At 43.8% G+C, this 21971-nt stretch overlaps 1 protein-coding gene across 6 annotated transcripts in view; it reads right to left on the bottom strand.

The window, feature by feature from the left end:
- PITPNM2 (phosphatidylinositol transfer protein membrane associated 2) overlaps positions 1 to 21971 on the bottom strand; it is a 395602-nt gene that overhangs the window by 167917 nt on the left and 205714 nt on the right. For all 6 annotated transcript variants that reach the window (XM_040416185.1, XM_040416186.1, XM_040416187.1 and 3 more), the window contains 2 exons: positions 7249 to 7463; positions 2726 to 2847 (listed from right to left, as the gene is read on the bottom strand). In XM_040416185.1, the coding sequence (XP_040272119.1) occupies positions 2726 to 2847; positions 7249 to 7463 (337 nt within the window). The remainder of the gene's footprint in view (positions 1 to 2725; positions 2848 to 7248; positions 7464 to 21971) is intronic.

Raw genomic sequence — 21971 nt, forward strand, 5'->3', positions numbered from 1 at the left:
CACTGATGTGGAAAGATGAGGGTGTCAAATTTAGGCTACTTTCACACTGGTGTTTTGGCTTTCTGTTTCTGAGATCCGTTCAGGGCTCTCACAAGCGGTCCAAAACGGATCAGTTTTGCCCTAATGCATTCTGAATGGAAAAGGATCCCTCAGAATGCATCCCTTTACCTCCGTTCAGTCTCATTCCGCTCTGGAGGCGGACACCAAAATCTGCCTGCAGCGTTTTGCTGTCTGCCTGACGAAACGGAGCCAAACGGATCCATCCTGGCACACAATGTAAGTCAATAGGGACGGCTCCAATTTCTCTGACACAATTTGACACAATAGAAAACGGATCCGTCCCCAATTAACTTTCAATGGTGTTCAAGACGGATTGTCATGGGTATAGAAGACATAATACAACCGGATCCGTTCATGACGGATGCATGCGGTTGTGTTATTGTAACGGAAGCGTTTTTGCAGATCGGTCACGGATCCACAAAAAAACGCTAGTGTGAAAGTAACCTTAGCTGTTCATGAAACAGGAGTCATACAAGCAACATATTTTACATACTTATAGATAACTAAGAACTTTGTTGAAAAGACAAGGCTGTCTGCCCCTTCAGCTTTCACTAGCTCACCTTAGCCTCTCGAGCATGTGGAGTACGAATCCCATATACGTTCTTTATAATTTGTACTGCACACCTCAAAGCCGAAAAAAGCTGATGAGGCAGAGCGTCCAGAGCAGCGCTTCTGCCCAATTGCTTGTTCAATAAAGTTTTAGTGACCCTCTAAAGTTGCTCTTTCAGATCTCCTATGCTCTTCTATCTGGGAGCAGAAAGGTATACAGGAGATGTCAAGCTTAGGGATAATTTTCTATTATTTCGTTCACTATTTTTATCCAAAAAGCTGTTGAAATGGAATCTGTAGCATAACGTAGTGGCGGGAACGCTGATTTCAGTGCTGTCTTTCCTATGCGAGTATATAATGCAGTCTATGTGAAATGATCATGTGTTAGCTGCTGTGCCGAACTTGTGATGATTGACAGCCATCTCCCTATTACTCTGCACAGGGAGAAGGCAGTCAATCACTAGCAGGTGACAGGCGTGGGTGGAGCTATCCAACAGCTCATGAATACGAAGACTACTTCCTCCAGGCATGATGCTACTGCTGCAGCTAATAAATGGTACATTTCTCAGAAACTAAATTATATAGAAACATAACAGACAGGGCTGAAATGTCCCTACTTTATGCTGCCCTCTTGGAAGTGGAGAAAGATGCTCTTTAAATGTTCCCAGGACTTATAAAGAAACCTGCTAGTCCTAATTACCCCACCGCACACACAATGACTGACTATGTTGTAGGTATACAAAATCCAAGGGCAGATTGGCCATAGGAAGCAGGGACACTTCCTAGTGGGCCAATGCCAGTCCATCTGGTCCCTACTGATGGATGCCAGCCAGGTTATTAATGATCTGACACTCCCAGAGGTAAGCAACTTGACTGGTAGCGTCAAGTACTTATGTACCAGGCCAGCAGCTGCAGGTGCACTCCTGAAATCAAGTGTATTGCTCTCCTGAGGCAAGTGGAGTAGAACAACAAAGCATGGCAGCTGGCATTTGCCACCACAGAGGGTCGGTTTGTGGGGAGATATTTTGTGATGCATTTTTAGTTCACCTAAGTGACTTTAGCATAAAATCATTTGATAGCTGCAATGATTTACCATTGCTGCCGATGGAAGAATCAATGCATTCCTATCAAGCCCTGTCACAGAAAAAGCTTGATAGGAACTTTACTATGGCAGGCCTCAGACACTGGATGGTTCCTGGTAAATGACCACTCAAATGACATGGTTGCAATTCACCAAGGCCATCTGAGAAATTAAAAGTCTTTTGATCAAGGTTGCCTATGATCATGGCACGAGGAATCTGCTGTGTAAAACAGCCAGCACCTGCTAGCTATGGCATCGGCTCAGCTCCTGAGCGATCAGGCACCATTTTTAAAGGGAACCTGTCACCATTAAAATACAAAGTAACCTGCAGGCAGCATGTTCTAGAGCAGGAGGAGCTGAGCAGATTGATATATCATTTTATGGGAAAAGATTCAGGAAAACTTGTAATTTATACATTTAAATTCCTGCTCATTCTGGGCTTTGAAGTCAAGGAGGCGTCCTATCAGTGATTAACAACTACCTCTGTATACACAGTAGAGGGAAGGCCGTCAGTCACTGATAGGACCGACTCCTGGACTTCAAAGACCAGAATGAGCAGAGATTTAATTAATAAAATACAAGTTATACTAAATCTCAACTACCATGTTCAATGTGACAGGTTCCCTTTAAAGAAATGTATGGGGGATATCAGTGAGGGGTTAATATTAGATTGGAGGGGTTCTAACTCCCGGCAACCTTGTGATAATTAACTGTTTAAAGGGACCATGGTGCTTGCGCAAGCACAAATGCCAACAATTTTTCAAAGCTGGATAACCTCTTTAACTGTGTGGGTGAGAAAGGCAGGACTCAGGTTTTCTTCATGAGTTCTGGCAGCATTATAATAGCTTTCTATGTGAAAAAAATGAAATTAAATCACAGAAAATATATAGCATCTCCTCCCTATTATACGCTACCTACAGACAGGGAAGCATAGGCGACCTGACAGATCTGCTTTATGTGCAACTTGCAGAACAAGGTGGAGAGGCATAGAACCCTAGAAAAAACTACTTTTACAGCAAAAATGCAACTACTTACCCAGTACTGCTTGCCTCTTTTCAGCAGGAGAAAGGTTGAATACATTGGCAAGTTCTCCAGAGTCAGATTTGTAAAATGTTTCTATATCTATGGAAAACTTCTCCACAAAGGGGCAAGTGTACCTAGTAGGAAAATGCAACACAGTTGAAATCACATGCAACAAAGTATGCTTATGTACACACATCTAAGGCTACTTTCACACTAGCGGCAGGACCGATCCGACAGGCTGTTCACCCTGTCGGATCCGTCCTGCCGCTATTTCGCCGTGCCGCCGGACCGCCGCTCCGTCCCCATTGACTATAATGGGGACGGAGGAGGAGCTCCGATGCAGCACGGCAGTGCACGGCGAGAGGCCGCCGGACTAAAAGTACTGCATGTCTGACTTTTTAGTCCGGCGGCCTCTCGCTGTGCACTGCCGTGCTGTGCCGGAGCTCCGCCCCCGTCCCCATTATAGTCAATAGGGATGGAGCGGCGGCACGGCGAAATAGCGGCAGGACGCATCCGACCGGGTGAACAGCCTGTCGGATCCGTCCTGCCGCTAGTGTGAAAGTACCCTAAACTCCACCAGATCTCAGAAGCTATGGGCAAAAAATCCCTAGCAGCTTTAATAAACCCTTCACTTTCAATAAACTTTGCATAAAGCGATAGTAAAAGTGAATATAAAAAAATTTTGCAATGTACCTTATTGTAGAAAAATGTCTCCTTCAATTACTATATGGAATAAGTTTATGGTATAGAACAAGAAGCATATAAAATAAAGGGGCTGTCTCATCTGGACATTTATTGCATGTCCTCCTCTGAGACCCGATCTAATCTCCAGAATAGGGCCCCATCAGATGTCGCTAGGAATGGAAAGGTTTGCGCATTTACACAGCTCTCCCCATTCACTTAGATGAGGCTTCTAAAAACAGCCGAGCATGCTCACTTGGCTATTTCTGGATGTCCCACAGAATTGAATGGAGAGAGTTCTGCAGGCAGGCCACCTATTAGTTCTCGGTGGCACAAGACAGGGCCCCATTCTAGACATTCTGTAGGTATGCCATAAATGTCCAGATGGGAATACCCTGAGTTGCATGACAGCACACTGTCAGGTATAGTATAACATACTGTATCAATTTCCATCGCTTTTATTATGTGGACTTTTGAAAATGATTTCCCTCCTGAGACGACTTTACTCTACCAGAAAGAAACATCATGGAGCTGTCCAAAGTCTTCCTTAGTTCCCATCCAGCATTATGGCTTTGGCTTTTTTTTTTTAATTGCTTCCCTGCCTCCTTTACAAGCACATGGTATTGCTGTTTTCTAGGAACTGCACACTAGGTTCAATGAACCCCAGGCAATTTATGCAGTGGGTGTAGTGTGAAATGCTGTGGATCCACATCGGTCTAATCAGCTACAGGTTTTCCATAAGGGAAGCAATGGAATAAAATTTTTTCAGTGCAGAAAAATTCTGTAGCATATATAGGGGCTTGTGAAAAACCCATTCACATTCATGCAGAAGCAGAATCTGTATGAAATCTTTAAAGGGGTTGTCTCACTTCAGCAAATAGCATTTATCATGTAGAGAAAGTTAATACAATGCACTTACCAATGTACTGTGATTTGCTGGCTGGATTCATTTTTCCATCACATTATACACTGCTCATTTCCATGGTTATGACCACCCTGCAACCCAGCAACTGTGGTTGTGCCTGCACAATATAGGAAAAAGCACCAGCCTATGTGTGCTCCCATGGTCCCGGCCACCAGAGAGGACAGCACTTTTTCCTATAGTGTGCAAGCACGCAGGGCCGGCCTTAGGTGTCCAGGCGCCCTGTGCGAGCTAACCTTGTGGCGCCCCCCCCCCCCCCCAAAAAAAAAAAAAACACTGCTTGTTGCTGGCATCATGGCATACTGTAGGCTGGCTGACTATCCAACCAAGTAGTTACCAGCCCACACACCCCAAAGGCCGGTGTAATGTCATACTTCCCTACTTCGTGAGATTTCCCTACCCTCGTCACTTCCGGTCGCACCGGACATGACGTGAGGAGGTGTGCAGCGCCGCGCAGGCGCACAACGTCAGGTTAGGGAAGTTTCACAGCAGAGTGCGCATGCGCCAGGAGTCTCGCCGGCGGTTAGGGTAGGGAAAAACTATGGGCCAGTGCGCAGGCGCAGTGATCGGATGGATGTTCTCAGCTGAACACCGGCCGACACTGCGCATGCACCGGGAGCCTCACCAGCGGTTAGGGAAGGGAAAAATTACGTACGGTCCAGTGCTTTTTCCCTACCCTAACCGCTGGTGAGGCTCCCAGCGCATGCGCAGTGTCGGCCGGTGTCCTGCTGAGAACATCCATCCGATCACCGCACCTGTGCACTGGCCCATAATTTTTCCCTACCCTAACCGCCGGCGAGGCTCCCAGCGCATGCGCACTCTGCTGTGAAATTTCCCTAACCCATCGCTGTGTGCAGTGCGCCCCCCCCAATATAATAAACATTGGTGGCGCAGTGCGCCCCCCCCCCAACACCCCAGTATAATAAACATTGGTGGCGCAGTGCGCCCCCCAACACCCCAGTATAATAAACATTGGTGGCGCAGTGCGCCCCCCAACACCCCAGTATAATAAACATTGGTGGCGCAGTGCGCCCCCCCAACACCCCAGTATAATAAACATTGGTGGCGCAGTGCGCCCCCCCAACACCCCAGTATAATAAACATTGGTGGCGCAGTGCGCCCCCCAACACCCCAGTATAATAAACATTGGTGGCGCAGTGCGCCCCCCCAACACCCCAGTATAATAAACATTGGTGGCGCAGTGCGCCCCCCCCAACACCCCAGTATAATAAACATTTGCGCAGTGCGCCCCCCCCCCTCAATATAATAAACATTGGTGGCGCAGTGCGCCCCCCCAACACCCCAGTATAATAAACATTGGCGCAGTGCGCCCCCCCTCAATATAATAAACATTGGTGGCGCAGTGCGCCCCCCTCAATATAATAAACATTGGTGGCGCAGTGCGCCCCCCCTCAATATAATAAACATTGGTGGTGCAGTGCGCCCCCCCTCAATATAATAAACATTGGTGGTGCAGTGCGCCCCCCCTCAATATAATAAACATTGGTGGCGCAGTGGGCAGTGCCAATGAGGGTTAAAAAATAAAAAAATAATTAACTCACCTCCTCCAATTGATCGTCTTCTGTTCTTTCTTCATGACCTGTCAAAGGACCTGTGGTGACATCACTGTGCTCATCACATGATCCATCACCATGGTAATGGGTCATGTGATGAGCTCAGTGACGTCACCACAGGTCCTGAAGAAAGACCGGCAGCTACGCGATCAACTGGAGGAGGTGAGTTAATTTTTTGAAATTATTTTTTAACCCTCATTGGCACTTCCCACTGAGCCACCAATGTTTCTTATACTGGGGGGGGGCGCACTGTGCCACCAACGTTTCTTATACTAGGGGGGGGGCGCACTGAGCCACCAATTATGTTTCTTATACTGGGGTGTTTTGGGGGGGGGGGCGCACTGTGCCACCAACGTTTCTTATACAAATACAGGAGGCGGGTGCCGGAATCAAATAGCCGGCACCCGACCTTTGTGACAGGGAGCTGCGATCAGCGGCAGTTAACCCCTCAGGTATCGCACCTGAAGGGTTAACTCAACTGCAGCTGATCGCAGCTCCCTGTCACAGAGGTCGGGTGCCGGCTATTTGATTCCGGCACCCGCCTCCTGTATTTGTATTACAGGTCAGTTTTCTTCATTGGTGGCGCAGTGGCCACAGCCCCTCCCCTCCTCCTTCTGTCTCTCTTCTTATTGGCAGCGGCGGGGGCAGCAGGCAGGTCAGACAGGGGAGGGGGAGATGGAGGGGGCGCCCCGAGGGAGAACACAAGTACAGCCTCGCCTGCCGCAGATTACATTGCGAGCTGTCGGCCGCCCAGCGCCCCTGTTACTATGGCGCCCTGTGCGGCCGCACAGCCCGCACACCCCAAAGGCCGGCCCTGCAAGCACGGCTGCCACTGATGGATTGCAGGGTGGTCATAGCCATGGAAATGAGCAGTGTATAATATCATGGAAAAATGAATCCAGCCAGCAAAGGAAACAATATGGATAATATCAATACAGTGGTAAGTGCCTTGTATTAACTTTCTCTACATAACAAATGCTATTTTCTGAAGTGTGACATCTCTTACCTCCACTGATAAGCAGGCAGTTATCGGGAAGGAACAGTTCCTTCCTGATCATTACCTGCTCAGTCAGTGCATGTAAATTCTGCAATGACCCTGAGAAACAGGTGCTATTTTCCTGTTGGGGTGCCCGTGAGCATGCACCCCTACAATGTTTAGTGTGAAGATATTATTTGCATAGAATCACAGGTATAATGTACAGTTGACAACACTCAAAAGAAAGAAGCATGCCTGCAATTAATTTAATAGCCAAATATTTTTTTTTAATATGAATAACGTATATGTATAAAGGTCAGTTTGCTTTTTTAAATCGGGTAAGTGCTTCCATCTGACAGTGATTTTTTGTTATACTTTGTACCTGGTCCGTGTATAGGGATATGCATTCCAAGACTCTTCTTCAACTCGCAGGGCGGCTTTGGGTAAGATGGATCGAAACCAGCTCGGGATGTGCATGCCGATGTGATACACCTTGTGTGTGTACTGACCAGAGCCCCCAGGACCATCTATGTATGGTCTGTTCTCCAAGATTTCCACACCACTGCCTTCCCCACATGTCTCTTCTCTGCTCTTTTTCTGTAAAACAAAAGAACATTATAGACATCAGTAATGGCTTTGATGGAAGGAGTCATCAGGAAATGTAGCTAGTCACTATTCTCTTCAAAGTTCTTGCAAATTCTCCATATCACCACTGATACATGTTATCTAGGGGTTTTCCAATATTTTGATCAAAACCAGAGACCCAGGGAATAAAGTAATGATCATGGAGTCAGATATTTTGGTACGTCATATCAGTAATATCATTAAAAACACTATAGTCAACTTCTTGATAAATCTAATATTCTATTGAAATAAGCCAACTCACTAAACATCTCTTATTGGAAGCCATATTGCTGTACGTTACAGCACAAAGTAATAACACACAAAGGCTGAACAGTTGAATGGCCAGTGAGGACAAGTGCAAATGTCAACCATGGCTGCTAGCCTTCATTGAGATTACTCTGTTTGGGTTCTTGGGAGTTAACTGGATGTGTAATCTAGTGTAAAAGCAAACACACACACACTGCTCCATGTGCAGAGATAACACTGGAAAGATGGATAAGTATGAATTACAGTACAGACCAAAAGTTTGGACACACCTTCTCATTCAAAGAGTTTTCTTTATTTTCATGACTATGAAGGCATCAAAACTATGAATTAACACATGTGGAATTATATACATAACAAACAAGTGTGAAACAACTGAAAATATGTCATATTCTAGGTTCTTCAAAGTAGCCACCTTTTGCTTTGATTACTGCTTTGCACACTCTTGGCACTCTCTTGATGAGCTTCAAGAGGTAGTCCCCTGAAATGGTCTTCCAACAGTCTTGAAGGAGTTCCCAGAGATGCTTAGCACTTGTTGGCCCTTTTGCCTTCACTCTGCGGTCCAGCTCACCCCAAACCATCTCGATTGGGTTCAGGTCCGGTGACTGTGGAGGCCAGGTCATCTGGCGCAGCACCCCATCACTCTCCTTCATGGTCAAATAGCCCTTACTTTTAAAGTTTTCCCAATTTTTCGGCTGACTGACTGACCTTCATTTCTTAAAGTAATGATGGCCACTCGTTTTTCTTTACTTAGCTGCTTTTTTCTTGCCATAATACAAATTCTAACAGTCTATTCAGTAGGACTATCAGCTGTGTATCCACCTGACTTCTCCTTAACGCCACTGATGGTCCCAACCCCATTTATAAGGCAAGAAATCCCACTTATTAAACCTGACAGGGCACACCTGTGAAGTGAAAACCATTTCAGGGGACTACCTCTTGAAGCTCATCAAGAGAATGTCAAGAGTGTGCAAAGCAGTAATCAAAGCAAAAGGTGGCTACTTTGAAGAACCTAGAATATGACATATTTTCAGTTGTTTCACACTTGTTTGTTATGTATATAATTCCACATGTGTTAATTCATAGTTTTGATGCCTTCAGTGTGAATCTACAATTTTCGAGTGCCCAAACTCCGACCCAAAACCTACTTATTTGTCGCAATGTGCCAACACAGCGATTTAAGCTGAATACTACAGTCCACCATGTACTTTATCATTTAGCTATAAAAGCTGCCTACATTTAGTGTGCTGCCTGTGCCGTTCATAGTGCGCCCTGTGCTGATAAATGGCAGAAAAAGTCTAAGGTATATTGGTACGCCATAGACTTTTTCCAGGGTGCAGGTGCCCACATAGAGGGCTCTGAGTGCCCCCTCTGGCACCCGTGGCATAGGTTCGCCACCACTGACCTACATTATCTGACTTGCCTCGCGATGTAATAACACAAAAAGGCTGAATTGTTGAACGGCTAGTGAGGACATGTAACTTTCAACCATGGCTGCTAGCCTTCACTGAGATCACTCTGGGTTTTTGGGGGTTAACTGGATGTGTAATCTACTGTATAACAAATCATTTTAATTAGTCATATGTCAATCTGCAGAAGACCAAGCTGAAAATCCAGCTGTACTGATATCCCAGATATGAGATTACTGTGGCAAAGATAACAGTACCTTTATAATTTCAAGACCAAGGCACCAGGAATTTTATGAGCTACCATTAATTATACCAGCATAATGAATTAAAGATACACATCACTGCTCCGTGATAATTTATGAAACTCAGACGCAAGTTAAAAACAATGAAATTGTGTTGACTCAGTGTGCTGTCTGCATCCTTATGTCCGTTCCGTAGCACCCGCAAAAAATATAGAAAGTGTTCTATTCTTGTCTGCATTACGGACAAGGATTGGACTGTTCTATTATGGGCCAGGCGTACCTTTCCACAAAATGTGGATCCGCAAACTGAAAATCGCAAAACAGGCTACCGTTGTGTGCATGAGGCCTTATGCATAGGATAGGGAATAAGCATCTAATCAATGGGGGTCAAACCCCTAATAATCCCAAGAAAGGGGAGTGGGTCAGATTCCCCTCAGCTGATGGGGCAGAGGTCGAGCACGTGTGCCACCACTCCATTAACTCTCTATAGAACTGCTGAAAATAGTCAAGTACAGCACTTTGTTGGTACAAGGATACAAATGTATTTAAATAATATTTCTATTCACTGACAGCAAACGGTGAACTTGAAGGTTATTGAAAAACAAAGTATAAATTAAAATTGACTCATAGGTCTTTCCTGGTGTTTTCCTCCGCTTTTGCATTTTTAGTGGCGGTTTTCTGCAGTAACTAAGCCATCTCAACATGTTAGCTAAAGGTCTATGACACTAGACATTTTTTAAGTGTATTTTGTGCTTTTGTGTTTTTTTATGTAATAGAATTTTATTAAACATTTTTTACCATTTGGCTTCTTCAGCTTCTATGTTTCACAGTGCATGGCAGCTGCAGAAAGTGGTCTGAGATTAATTAGGCTGGCTTTTCAGGAGAGGCCCGAGAGGCTGGGAAACAAACCAGTACACAGCCAGTCTGACTGATTTATCACAAAAACGGCTTTCTGCAGTTGCTATGTACTGTGAAACAATTGAAGCTGAAATGTTTCATGAAAACCTATTGCAAAATGGTTTTCAGCCTGAACTGCAATAAGTAATAATGAAAAAATGGAACTTAAGGAGTCCATAGCCTTTAATAGGTCCGTCCTATAGGTGGCAGTAGAGACAGTTTTCTTCCTTCTAGAGGAGAGCTAATGTGCAAGCTCTTTTTTTCAGTAAACACCATTTGTAGGCAATCAAAAATGTTATAAAGCCTGCACAACCTTTTTGCAATTTTGCTTAAAGGAAGTTATGTCACTAAATTTATAGTCTTCTTCCATTTGCACAAAATTGCAAGCATGCAGACATTAAATAATGGAAGATCCAATCCTAAAGCACACTGATCACATACCCATCAGATATCAATCAGACTGGAAACAAGAAAGCGAAATATGGCACAATGAAATGGAACATGACCTTTAGCTTTTTTCCATCCAGCTGGCGAATGTACCCACTGCACGGTGACAGTCTAATATGTGCAAAATTTAACAGGTGACATCAAGCTCGATATTTTAACACCACTGCAAAATACTAATAAAGCAGTTTTTAATGTAAATGTGTGATTTTGTTTCCATGGATTCCAATATTATTTCAAGTTCCAGGTTATTAATAACCTGAATTAAGTGCTCAATACCAATATGGTATGCCATACGCAACACCTGTTGCTGCCTCAAAATTCCCATAGCAACCCAAACTAAGAACCAGGTACTTAGGCTGTTCAAAGGAACCAATCAAGCAATATGGTACAGTACACAGACCATACACTACACTTTGGACATTATTATATTATGATTAGTGCTCAGCTTTTGTTGGCCCCTTATCAAAATGCTTACAGAGACTGGCAAGGGTAGAAAACCGGCTTCCAGAGAAGAAAGGGACACATGTCCTATTGTACTTCAAGTTTCTTTTCTTTCGGATGAAAAACGTAAACTAAATGTGCTTTTCAGTACATTAACATTAATGATCTATCCATAGAATAATTGATCGGTATCAGATTGGTGGGGTCTGTTTTTCGCCACTCCCTCCAATCAGATGGCTGCAGGGGCAGCAGCACACCAGAACCAGGCACAGCTTCGTACACGGTGTAGTGGCCATGCCTGGTTACTGCAGCTCTTTCTCATTCACTTGTACAGGACTAACCTGCAGTAACTAGGGATGAGCAAATTTCATATTTTGAAATTCGTGTGCGGTTTGGTGTTGTGGTATTTACTGAATTGCGTTATGGTACCACGGACCATAACACAATTCCATAACGGAATGCATAATGCCTTTAGCGGCATTCCGTTATTTATTCCGTCATAATAGAAGTCTATGGCCTGCATAACGGATCCGTCCGGTTTACGTTATGCAGCAGAGGACTCCAGCATAACGTAAACCGGACGGATTTGTTATGCAGGCCATAGACTTCTATTATGACGGAATAAATAACGGAATGCCTCTAAAGGCATTTTGCATTCCGTTATGGAATTGTGTTATGGTCCGTGGTACCATAACGCAATTCAGTAAATACCACAACACCAAACCGCACACGAATTTCAAAATATGAAATTCGCTCATCCCTAGCAGTAACCATGCACAGAGTGCCCGTGCGTTGCGGAACTTTGTAAGATTTGTTGCTTGTTGTTTTTTGTTTCTTTTTTTAAATCTAAAAATCAAAAGTTACAACTTTTAGTAAAATAAAAAATGCAAAATCATTATAATTTTCTTTCGGGGCTACTGAGACAGGTAGGCTTCATTCCCAGTCTAGAGCTGCATAACCTTATATCTAGGCAGCTCCGTAGAAAAGGATTACACTGCGGTGTTGGACTGAAGATTAGCAGGACTACCTGTAGGTCTATGGCAACTACTCACCTCCCCCTGCTCCACAAGATGAATACTTGGCTCAATCATGTGTGTTGATGGGGGCACTGGACCAAAGGGATTTTTTTTGCAGATTAACCGGGAGAGTAAGCACTAAATTGTGCCAACTACGGAAATCTCTAAGCCCTCCGCCCTATCAGAGGTGAGGATGGTGGCTGCACACATCGCGAACAGTAAAAAAATACTCCTCACAAACACCTGAAGTGCTTGGCATCACCTAGTGTTGCCACCCTCCGCCTTCAGCTTTACTTTTTTCTCCACTGCTATCTAGTGTTCCGTTTCAGTGATTTATGGGTCTACAAACTGTAATACTGTAGGTCCCTAGCAATCCACCTTGAGTCAAGTTTGTTGGTGAAGTTTTAGGGTATGGCCAAGTGGCATGGCTATCAATTGGGATGCAGCCGCTATATGGCCGAGTATTGCATTTCCGTGCATTCAGCAGCACGATCATATTAACTGATTACAACAGAATTGTTAATAGCCACAGAGTTTTGTGGGTTACCATGTGGAGAAATAAAGGGGTTTTCTAATATACATGCATTTAAAATTCTGCATATATACCTTTCTTATATCAGGCAGTTGACCCCTTTATGCAGAGAGTGTATAGTCTATGTATCAGTCCTGTGTAATGTATCCATGGCATCATAGCATCATAAGGGTACTTTCACACTTGCAGCAGAGGATTCCGGCAGGCAGTTCCGGCAATCCGGGCGCAAACAGGTGCATTTGTGAGACGGATCCGGATGCGGATCCGTCTCACAAATGCATTGCAATACCGGATCCATCTTTCCGATTGTCATCTGGAAAAACTGATCCGCAATTTTTTTTCTCTAATTTTTAAAGTGGTGGACCAGCACACAGGACACCTCTCTGTGATAAGTAAGTAGGACTAGTAGTAGAATCAAGATTTGGATGTGGTTATTACAGTAACTACATAACTGTGTACCTGTCTCCAGGTGATTTTGTCATGTGCTGATAAAGTTTAGTGCAAAAAACAAAACAAAAAACAGCACACACAGAGATCTGCTTCTACACAGACACTGACAGACATAGGCCTCATGCACACGGCCCTTGTTTTGGTCCGCATCCGAGCCGCCGTTTTTGCGGCTCGGATGCAGACCCATTCACTTCAATGGGGCCGCAAAAGATGCGGACAGCATTCCGTGTGCTGTCCACATCCGTTGCTCTGTTCCGTGGCCCCGCAAAAAAAATATAACCTGTCCTATTCTTGTCCGCGCTTTGCGTACAATAATAGGCAGTTATATGTAAAGACTTTCCGTGCCGTGAACGCGCACGGACGCCATCCGTGTTTTGCGGACCGCAAAACACACCACGGTCGTGTGCATGCGGCCATATTAAGATGCTGCATGTAGTAATAGTGTATAATATATATGTTCTGCTCTCCAGTACACTACTATTCATCTTTTAGATACCTGGGCACTTGACTAAAAGCCAGATCCCAGGACATATGTGAGCGTCACATGACTGATGCCATATAGTCCTATACAGCTCTCCTATGGATGCATTTTACAGGACTAAAACTGTCCATTTTAAATAGATGTATATTAGAAAATAGTTTGACATCCTATTCCCTTAAGAAATAAATGTAATAATTAAAACCAGAATACCTCTTAACAATAAACACCAAATAGACAATTCTGTTCTAATCATTTAATATGAACCTGCTGCGCCCAACGCCAGAAGTGGGGCACCATGTGGCTGTACCCTCAGAGTTGTTAAAGAATGTTTTATAAGGTCAATTGGACTTAAGATACTAATTTGATAAGAACTTGGATTTAAGATACTAGTAATGTTTGAGATGTTCATGTTCTCTCATATTTTTATGCTATTTCGAGCTTCTGTGTATCATTTCTGTTTTATAACCTAATAAAATTTATTGGAAAAACAATAAAAAAAAACATTAAAGCCTTAGTGCTTAGACAAGTTGGAGACACTGGTACACATTTACTATCCAGCTTAGGTTGGATTTTGGCACTTAAAAATTGCATCTAAAATCTCACCAAACCTGAACCACATCTTTCGCACTCCTTAAAAGAAAAACAGATGAGAAAACTTAGTGTGATTGAACTGTAAATTACTTTTTTTTTTTTCAGATCTTTTGGCCAGTAGTTAGGATTCTGTCACACATCAGTGAATCGTGGACGTATCATGTCCGTGGTCTCCACCGACTTCTCACATGTCTATTGACTTTAATGTATGTATTCACACATCAGTGGTATTCCACGAACCATGGACACTTGGGGACACCACAGATGCATGCCGTATTTTTTTTTCTGATTACGGATCCGTCACACACACTATAGTCTATGGATCCATAAACACCACGGACACAATAGCGATGGTATCCACGTTTAGTCCATGGTCTTCACAGACCATTGGTAGCAGATGCTCTGGAAATGATTTTCAGCCTAGTAGTGGCCATGGAAAATGGAGGGTATTTAGGGATTGGAAAAAAGAAACCCACAAAGACCAAAAAATACAAAACAAACAGCAGGTAGCAAAAGAGAGCAAAACAAATCCCAAGACATTCTTTAAATTATCTAAACTCTAAAAAAAAACTAGGTCTGAGCAGGTAGGTCCACTAAATAATGGTAAAGAGGGGTAGTCACTGAAGATAAGGAAAAGGCAAAGTTACTTAATGTTTTTTTTTTAGCTCTGTATATACAAAAGAAGAGAAAGGACCTGATATCTGTGGTGCTGAGGCTGGTAGTACATCCAGTAATATACTCAATAGGCTAACTGTAGATATGGTCCAAGACAAGTTAAATAAGGTAAATGTGAACAAGGCTCCGGGTCCAGATGGATTACACGCAAGAGTGCTTAAAGAGCTCAGTTCAGTCATTGCTGTGCCCCTATTTACAATTTTTAAAGATTCTCTAGGTACTGGTACAGTGCCAAGTGATTGGCGCAAGGCAAATGTGGTGCCCATAATCAAAAAAGGATCAAGGTCATTCACAGGTAATTATAGACCAGTTAGTTTAACTTCTGTTGTGCGAAAAATGTTTGAAGGACTCTTAAGGGACTATATACAGGAGCATGTGACTGCAAATAATATTATAAGTGATAACCAGCATGGGTTTGCAAGGACAGAAGTTGTCAGACTAACCTGATTTGTTTTTATCAGCAGGTGAGTAGTAGCCTGGACAGAGGGGCGGCTGTGGACGTAGTGTTTCTGGATTTTGCAAAGGCTTTTGATACTGTCTCTCATAGGCGTTTAATAGGTAAAGTAAGGTCTATAGGCTTGGAACATATAGTTTGCAATTGGATTGAAAACTGGCTAAAGGACTGTGTCCAGAGAGTTGTGGTCAATGATTCCTATTCAGAATGGTCCCGGTTTATAAGTGGTGTACCCCAAGGTTCAGTGCTGGGCCCTCTATTATTTAATTTATTTATTAATGATATCGAGGACGGGATTAATAGCACCATTTCTATTTTTGCAGATGACACTAAGCTATGTAGTACTATACAGTCTATGGAAGATGTCCATATTCTACAAGCTGACAAACACTGAATGATTGGGCATCAACTTGGCAAATGAGGTTCAATGTGGGTAAATGTAAAGTTATGCATCTTGGTAGTAATAATCTCTCTGCATCATATGTCCTAGGTGATGTAACACTGGGAGAGTCACTTATAGAGAAGGACATGGGTGTCCTTGTGGATGGTAGATTAAATAACAACATACAATGTCAATCAGCTGCTTCTAAGGCTACCAGGATATGGTTATGCATTAAACAAGGCATGGACTTGCGGGGGAGGGATGTAACATTACCACTTTACAAAGCGCTGGTGGGGCCTCATCTGGAATATGGAGTTCAGTTCTGGGCACCAGTCCATAGAAAGAACGCACTAGAGCTGGAAAAAGTACAGAGGAGAGCGACTAAACTGTTAAGGGGCATGGAGGGTCTTAGTTATGAAGAAAGATTAAAATAATTGAATTTATTTAGTCTTGAGAAGAGACATCTAAGGGGGACATGATTAACCTATACAAATATATAAATGGGCCATAAAAAAATAAGGTGAAACTGTTCCATGTAAAATGCCCTCAAAAGACAAGAGGCCACTGCCTCCGACTGGAGAAGAAAAAGTTCAGTCTCTAGAAGCGTCAAAGCTCCTTTACTGTAAGAACTGTGACTCTGTGGAATAGACTTCCTCAGGACGTGGTCACAGCAGGAACAGTTTTAAAAAGGGTTTAGATGAATTCTTAAAAGTAAATGACATTAATGCTTATGAAAATGTGTAGAAATCTGAGTCTCACTTCCTTCTGGGATTCGCGTCCCCACCTATCCCTTGGTTGAACTTGATAGACTTATAACTATGTAACCAAATAAAATAAGGAGTTTAAATAACGGTAAACAGATTACATTTTGTAGACTGAATTCAGTCTATGACATTAGGCTACTTGTTTATAGAGAAATAACAGACTAAATCTTCTCTCAGCCAACTGCCTTGTGTGTTTATCGGCAACAGGTACTCTAATATTCACCTGGCAGAAAGCCTTTCGGAATCCATTAAAGGGGTTGGCCACTCTGTTAGCACTTATTAAAACTATAAAGAAAGGAGGGAGATATTACACTTACTAATATATCTTCTTATGCAGATCTGCCTGGTTTTCCTGTTATTGGCAGCCATGCCCCCTCCTGTCCTGCTCTCAAGGCTGCCTGTCTGGTTCATCCCGTGCACTTGCCATGGATGAGCTACCTCGTCCATGCCTGAAGGAGTGTGCTCCTGTCTGGGTCCTAAAGCACCCTGCTTGTATCAGAGGTACTTTCCTTCTGTGACTGGCACTCCTGGCTGTGCAGGGCTGGAGGGACTTAGCAGGGACACTTGTTAAAAGCTGAAATAAAGAAAGTTTCGCAGGAGGAAGGGGGACTGAGGAGAAGTTGTGATGGCTGATCTGACTGCAGGCTCTGCCCCCTCTATTTCGCCTGTACTGAGAGGATCCTGCAAACATGTGAGGATGTAGCAGAGCCAGGGAAGCGCCAGTGTCTGTCCTGTTTATGGCCCCTCTGCTCTGTGTTCTTATCACAGACATGATATTACAGCCAGACCAACAGTTCAGGAGCTTTAACCCCTTGTGAGCTGTCATTATGGCTGAGGTCAGTGATTTCAGCAGCAGTCACTGGTCTCACCATCTATAATTGTGTGCCCTCTCCTTCCTGCACTCTGTATATGGCGATATGTGACCCCCACCACTGCATATAGAGATCCGTGACCCCCTGTACACTGTATACAGTGATCCGTGCTAACAGTAGCCCACGAGTGCTGCAGGAAGTCCTCTCCGGCCCCATTCACTTTAATGGGGACAGATCGGAGATGTGGCCGCAGCACGGCAAACATGCTGAGAAGCGGTGTGTCAAAAAGCGCAGTGTGCTGGGCATCAGTGAATGTAAATGGGGCCGGAGCGGACTTCCGGCGGCACTCGTGGGCTAGCGTTAGCACGGATATGGCAGGGGAACAGCCTGCCAGACCCTGGTAACGCTAGTGTGAAAGTAGCCTTAGTCATGTGCTGATAGACAGGATGCTCCTCTCTATGTGAGCAGATCTGGCGAAAAAAACATAAATTTGTTGGGGCGACTGGAAATGCACCCTGCCTGCCATTGTCACACTTTTTTTTTTTTTTTTTTAAAGGCACAGTTAAAAAGTCACAAACACATAGGGCCAGATTTATCATTACTCTGACAGCTCATTCCACTTTCACATATGGCTAAAGTCAGTTTTAGCCAAGTCAGATTTATGATCGGCCCTTTAAGACTGTATTAAATGTGGTTTGATGGTAGCAGTTTATCCGTCAGTAAGCAACTTTACGAAAAAGTCGCATGTTCTATTAAAAAGTCTCATAAGATAAGCATGGTACTCACTGGAGTGAAATTGCGATTTTTTTTGCGACTTTTTAAATAGTCCCAATAGTAAATCTGTCTAGAGATTCATTTTCATAAGAAAACACGGCCACTTTCAGAAAACTGGCGAGCATAGTGCAGAGCAGAAAAAAGTCGCAAATTTTGGCGCAGTTTTAGAGATTGTGCAAAATTTTTTAACTTTTTCCATTATTCTGACTTGAGCTAATGATAAATCTAGCCCATAGTTTCCAACTTTTTAACACCACTTTTCAGAAACAAGAGAAACGATAAAATTCCTCCTCTATTCATTCTGTTCATGGCTTAAATCCAATGGTGCAACTAGAAATGACTAGGCCCTACAGCAAGTTTATGAACAGCCCCCCCATGCCCCCCCTAGATGCCAGTCAATGTTCCTATTGACCCCAAAGGTGTTTGATGCACCCCTTGACCATGATCCCAAAATATGCCACTAAATCCACCAAGGAAAGGCTATAAAAAATAAATAAATTGAAGGTTCTTGACTAGACAAGGGCATATACCGTATATATATTTGCCAAATATACATTTGAGTACTCAGTGCTCCTGTTCAGCGTGCTTGTGTGGCATAAAGGGAATATCCCGGTCGTGTTGTGTATCTGGTATCATCCAGTGGGTAAAAGATCAAGAGAGGAAAATCTGATAGTGTAGGTTCCCATCTCATGTGGTTGCTTGTTGGTAGATTTGTCAATACAATTTTGATTAAAAATATGTGTGCAAAGAACCTCTGGTTTTTATGAACACTGATTATACTGAAACAGTTATGCAATTCAGAATAAGGCATATGTCTTTAATAGGTGTTCTGGGACTTTAATATTGATGGCCTATTTTCAGGATAGCCATCAATACCTGACTGGTAGGGGTCCAACGCTCTGAATCTCCTAAACGGTTTTAGGGTGACCCCCGGCGACTGAACAACACAGCTGCTTCCATTATGCAGTGGGCAGAGCTGGTAACTATACGTGGTGCGGCCATCACTTCAATGGGAGAGGTGCGCTACATAATGGACAGAGCTGTGTAGTTCTAGTGCCAGAGATATTCTAAAACAGCTGAGCAGCAGGATATCAGACCCCACAATCAGATCTCGGAAACACCCCTTTGGCATACAAAAATTGGGCTGCTGCATGCTGGAAGCTTTTATGGTCCTTTGCACTGTATACTGGGATATACTAGAACTACCGTATATATCAGCAGCAGAACTTCATCCATAAAAAAATAGTACAGTAAAATGACTGCTGCTTGGGGAAATGACTCATTTTTCTCATACTTAAGACTGTGACTGAAGACTAAAGACTTTTGCTTATGGGAAAAACAACACTTGTTCACAATCAGTTTCATGGTACTTCGGTAGCCAAAAAAATAAAAATAAAAATAAAATAAATTTATTAAAAATTTAACTATATGATAATCTTTCAGAGATTATTTGACATGCCATAAAAGTGCTCAAAGGGGTATTCCCATCACATACAATGAGGGCATAGCGCTAGGATATGCCCCCATTGTCTGATAGGTGCTGGTCCCACCTCTGGGACCCGCACCTACAATGAGAACGGAGCGGGGAGAGCTGTGGCTGGAGGAACCCGGGTTTCTTGGGGTCCGTCCACCACCTAGCGCTGCTCCCATACAAGTGAATGGGAGCGCACACGCGGCCCCTGCTCCCATTCATCTCTATGGGGCAGATGCAAATAGCCGAGCCAGTGCTCGGCTATTTTCGGCGGCCCCATTGAAATGAATGGAGGGTGGCTCCCGAAACTGCAAGGTCTGGATGCGCCCCTACCTCGTGACATAATAGCAAGGATTCATTTCTACACGATCAAAGATTCATTCCTCCGAGCCCTATGGCAAGACCCCACGCCAACAGTTATCTTCAAAGGTATTTTTATCTACTCAGCTCTCTCCACGACAACGCTGGCTAAGCGGAAGGAGTTTACCCCTCTCACCAAAATCTTGAGGTATCATCAGGTAAAGTACCGGTGAAGCTGGTGGTTTCATTTAATGGGGCCTCTCATGTGCTCGAGTCGCCAAGTTATTGGAATGGGGCCTCATTACCAAGGAAGCACAGCTGGAGGAAGATGGTGCAACTCGACACGACAAGATCACCCCAGACTGGGACACTGCCTGAACTGTGAGTTGCTTGGGCTCTCTGGGGGGAGCGAGGACCAGGCATGAAGTATTGGTCTAAGACAAGCATAGTTCTTCGACGACTGAGGTCGGAACACCCTGATTGGGCATTTTGCCATGTTGGCATATATGCTGTTTAATGTTTTGCTTTTTTTTTTCTATTTTTCTTTGAGCATTTGTTTTTCCTAGTCTTCAAGCCTGTTCCTAAGGATAAAAAAACACTGAGTTGTATGGTACACGCCGGGTTTCATCCCGTTGCTGCAGTGAGGAAAGGGTGCATATGTATACGCAGAGGGACTATGCTTATGTGTCATGGGGTTAAAAGTATTTTGTATAATGTGAGAGGGCTGAACTCCCCATACAGGCGCACGCAGCTATGGACTGAGATACTCAAATCTAAATGTGATATAGCCTTTGTACAGGAGTCCTATTTGTTGGCGTCGGATGTACATAGATGCGTGCACTGCAGATTCCCGGTGATAGTTTACTCTTCTGCTGTTAAGCAGAGGAAAGCGGGGTTTTTTACTTGTGTAAAGGCTTCTGTTGCATTTTCACTGACAAGGTGTATTACCGACTCTGTCGGGAGATATGTCATACTAGTCTGTAAGACTGATGGCAAACAGCACACAATGGTCTCAGTGTATGCCCCCAATGTCCGACAACAAGACTTTTGCAGGAGACTTTAAAAAGGTGCAGAAAGAAGCAGTAGAATAAGTGGTTATGGGAGGGGACTTTAACCACTTCACATCTGGGCCATTTGCCCCCTTCCTGACCAGGCCTAATTTTGCAAATCTGACATGTGTCACTTTATGTGGTACCCTGTTTCCCTGAAAATAAGACAGTGTCTTATATTAATTTTTGCTCCAAAAGATGCGCTAGGTCTTATTTTCAGGGGATGTCTTATTTTTCCATGAAGAAAAATACGGTACATTGTTGAACAAAAAAAAAGGAAATCAGGGTGGGGAGGGGGATCACTTAAAATGACACAGGGGGATCAGAAAGGGGAATCAAAATGGTACAGGAGAATCAGAGAGGGGGATTACTATAGCATTTTAGTACCCCCTTCTGATCCTCCTGTGTCATTTTGATTCCCCCCTCTGATCACCCTGTGTCATTTTAATTACCGTTTTTAGTCTCCTCCCCATCTTCACCAGACCTCCCCCACCTTCCATCAGATATTCCCCCCCCTACCTGTCACCCCGTCCCCTGTGTGTCCGTGCCAGCCAAGTTGTGAGACTCCATCAGGGCAGAGCGAGCAGCGGGCGGAAGAAGGCGGCAGCTTGTCCTGGCGGCAGCTGCGGCCAATCAGTGAGCTCCTTACATTCTGGGGTGGCTTGCTTTATAATCGGGGAGGCATCATGTTCGGCCGATGCTTTATAATCGGGGAAGCCTTATTTTCAGGGGATGCTTTATTATCGGGGAGGCCTTATTTTCGGGGGGATGCCTTATATTACAGCGATAGGCAAAACTAGAGGTAGGTCTTATTTTCGGGGGATGTCTTATTTTCGGGGAAACAGGGTAATAACGCTTTTACTTATCCAAAGCATTCAGAGAATGTTTTCTCGTGACACATTGTACTTCATGATAGTCGTAAATTTGAGTCAATAGATTTCACCTTTATTTATGAAAAAATCCCAAATTTACCCCAAAATATTCAAAATTCTCAATTTTCAAAATTTCTATTTCTCTGCTTTTGAAACAG

Source organism: Bufo bufo, chromosome 2 (assembly GCF_905171765.1).
Source record: "Bufo bufo chromosome 2, aBufBuf1.1, whole genome shotgun sequence".
Classification (NCBI taxonomy): domain Eukaryota; kingdom Metazoa; phylum Chordata; class Amphibia; order Anura; family Bufonidae; genus Bufo; species Bufo bufo.